Genomic DNA, 2,233 nt, shown 5'->3' with positions numbered 1-2,233 from the left:
AAACTTTGGGCAGAGTTCAGGGAAGCTTATTGAAGAAGGGGGACATAAAAGAACTGGAGGGGACAGGAGCTCCATGAGGAGACCAACAGCGCCTTAAAACCTGTGCCAAGGGGGGCCTGCAGAGACAAAAACCACAAGCAAGGACCATTCATGGAGAGGACCTAGAACCCCTGCTCAGATGTAGCCCATAGGCAGCTCAGTTTCCAAGTGGGTTCCCTATAAGAGGAGCAGGGGCTGTCTCTGACATGAACTAAGAGGCCAGATCTTTGATCACCTCGCCGTGGGGTGTGCAGATTTGCCAGAGGAAGAAGATGAAGCAAGTCCTGCTAATACCTAGGTCAGGTAGAAGGGGAGGGGCACCTTCCCATCAGTGGATAGGGGAGCGGCATAGGGGAAGAAGAGGGAGGAAGGGTGGGACTCAGAGGACACAAGGGAGGGGACTAGAGCCGGGATACAAAGTGAATAAATTGTAATCAATAATAAATATAAAAATACAGAACTCAAAAAAAAAAAAAAGAGTGAAGACCAACATCACAATAGCTCACATGTTCAAAATATGAAGAATAATAAGTTTTTATAATAATGCTCAGTGATATAAAGGAAATACGTTTAATGCAAAAGAATTAACTATAGCTTCACATAGAAATAGAAAACCTGGGGGAGCGGTTGATGGTCTCCATCGCGGATTTCTCATTACCTGGTTACTTGAGGCAGCCGTTTAACCCCAACCCTGGAAGTTCTGAGAAGCGTCCGTTCCCCATCCGGGTAACTCAGGGCTCGGGAGGTATGAGTCAGCACTCAACTGAATTTGCCATGCGGCCTTCAGACCACCACAGCCATCTCCCAAAGCTGAACAGGCTGATGAGATCAGTGAGGAGTCTGACTCTGACCTTCAGAAACTGAAGGAGAAGCGGGGCATGCTGGACAGGAAGATGACCCAGCTGGCAGCAGACGGTTACTGGGTGATGGAACTGGAGGACCATCTCTCCCTCCTCCATGAGTACAAGGACGTCAAGGATGTAGCACAGATGCTGCTGAGCAAACTGGCTGTGACCCGAGGTGTCACCACCAAGGAAGGACCTGTATCCAGGTTTTGATCTAGACCTGAATGACCGAGCAGAGTCGTGCAGATTTTATCCACAGCACAGCCCACAGGGACAGGTGGATGGGGACAGGGAGGGTGGAGAGCCCAGACAGCACATTCACGTGGTTTTCCAGATATATATTAAAAAAAAAAAAACTAGAAATCCAAAATTTTTTAAAGAGCCCAAACTAAATTTGGGGTAGGTCCTAGAGAAGAGGGGTGTTGGGAAGGGTCAGATCTGTTAGCATGAAGGTTTCTAAATATATTTGTCAATGGAAAAAAAAAAAGAAATAGAAAACCTTAGTATTGAAATTACACTTTAAAGAAACTAAAAGAAAAACAGTGATAAGTTTAAATACATAATTGATATCACTAAAAAGGCATGAATTTCAAAGCAGATTACTGAAAGTCATCTTTGCATGTAGTGAAATTCTTCTTCCAAACACAGCATAACCAATGACTCCTAATGACAGTGCAGTTAGTTGTTAGTTGTTATCTACAAAATAGAGAAAAAATTCACAATTTCATATACTTGTGATTGAAGCCAATAGAAGAGCCAGACAGAAGTGTGGAGGGCACACAAGCAGGTGTGAAGGGTTGGGGGATATTTGAGGAGTGATGCACTGAATTGGCAGTGGAATTGTACACATGCATAAAATTATCAATGAAGATAATTTCAAAAATCATCTTCATCGATGTGTTTAAAATATAAGCAGAGTAGGAAGGATCTATGTTGAACTCCAAGAATTTTAATAAGAAAAACAGAAGAAAAATGTCCTAAAGTAAGAATAGCTAAAAAACACATTTTCTGATTTGTCCATAGAAAATACACACACACACACACACACACACATATGAAAAGTAGTTGCTGACAACTGTCAGGAGAATATGGAGAAAGAGGAATGAAGAACACATCACTTTCTGAACTACAATTTCTTCATAATTAACACCTTGTTTACTCTAGTGCAATTCCAACAGTGACAAGCTAGAAAATTGTCTATAAATGTGTTTTAATGGCCGTTAGCACTTTTGAAGTTCAGAAACACAATGATCCTTTGAGCTACGCTATGTTCTGGTATGACCGTAGGAAATGTCTTCAGTGCTCTGCATTCTACACAATAGTTAAGTTGCTGATGGACACAGAATGCA

The 2,233-nt window shown here is 42.2% G+C and overlaps 1 protein-coding gene across 1 annotated transcript; it reads left to right on the top strand.

Moving 5' to 3' along the window:
* Positions 1–669: 669 nt before the first annotated feature.
* On the top strand, positions 670–1,082 carry LOC129673207 (DNA repair protein SWI5 homolog; the record flags this gene model as incomplete). The annotated part of the gene is made up of 2 exons (XM_055602908.1): positions 670–765; positions 837–1,082. Coding segments are annotated over exons 1-2 (342 nt in total), but the record flags the coding sequence as incomplete, so codon positions are not given.
* Positions 1,083–2,233: the final 1,151 nt, after the last annotated feature.

The sequence above is a fragment of the Psammomys obesus genome, unplaced genomic scaffold, assembly GCF_907164565.1.
Source record: "Psammomys obesus unplaced genomic scaffold, mPsaObe1.curated_primary_1811, whole genome shotgun sequence".
NCBI classification, from domain to species: domain Eukaryota; kingdom Metazoa; phylum Chordata; class Mammalia; order Rodentia; family Muridae; genus Psammomys; species Psammomys obesus.
The sequence above is the reverse complement of the archived record's forward strand: the minus strand, read 5'-3'. Positions and strand labels throughout refer to the sequence as shown.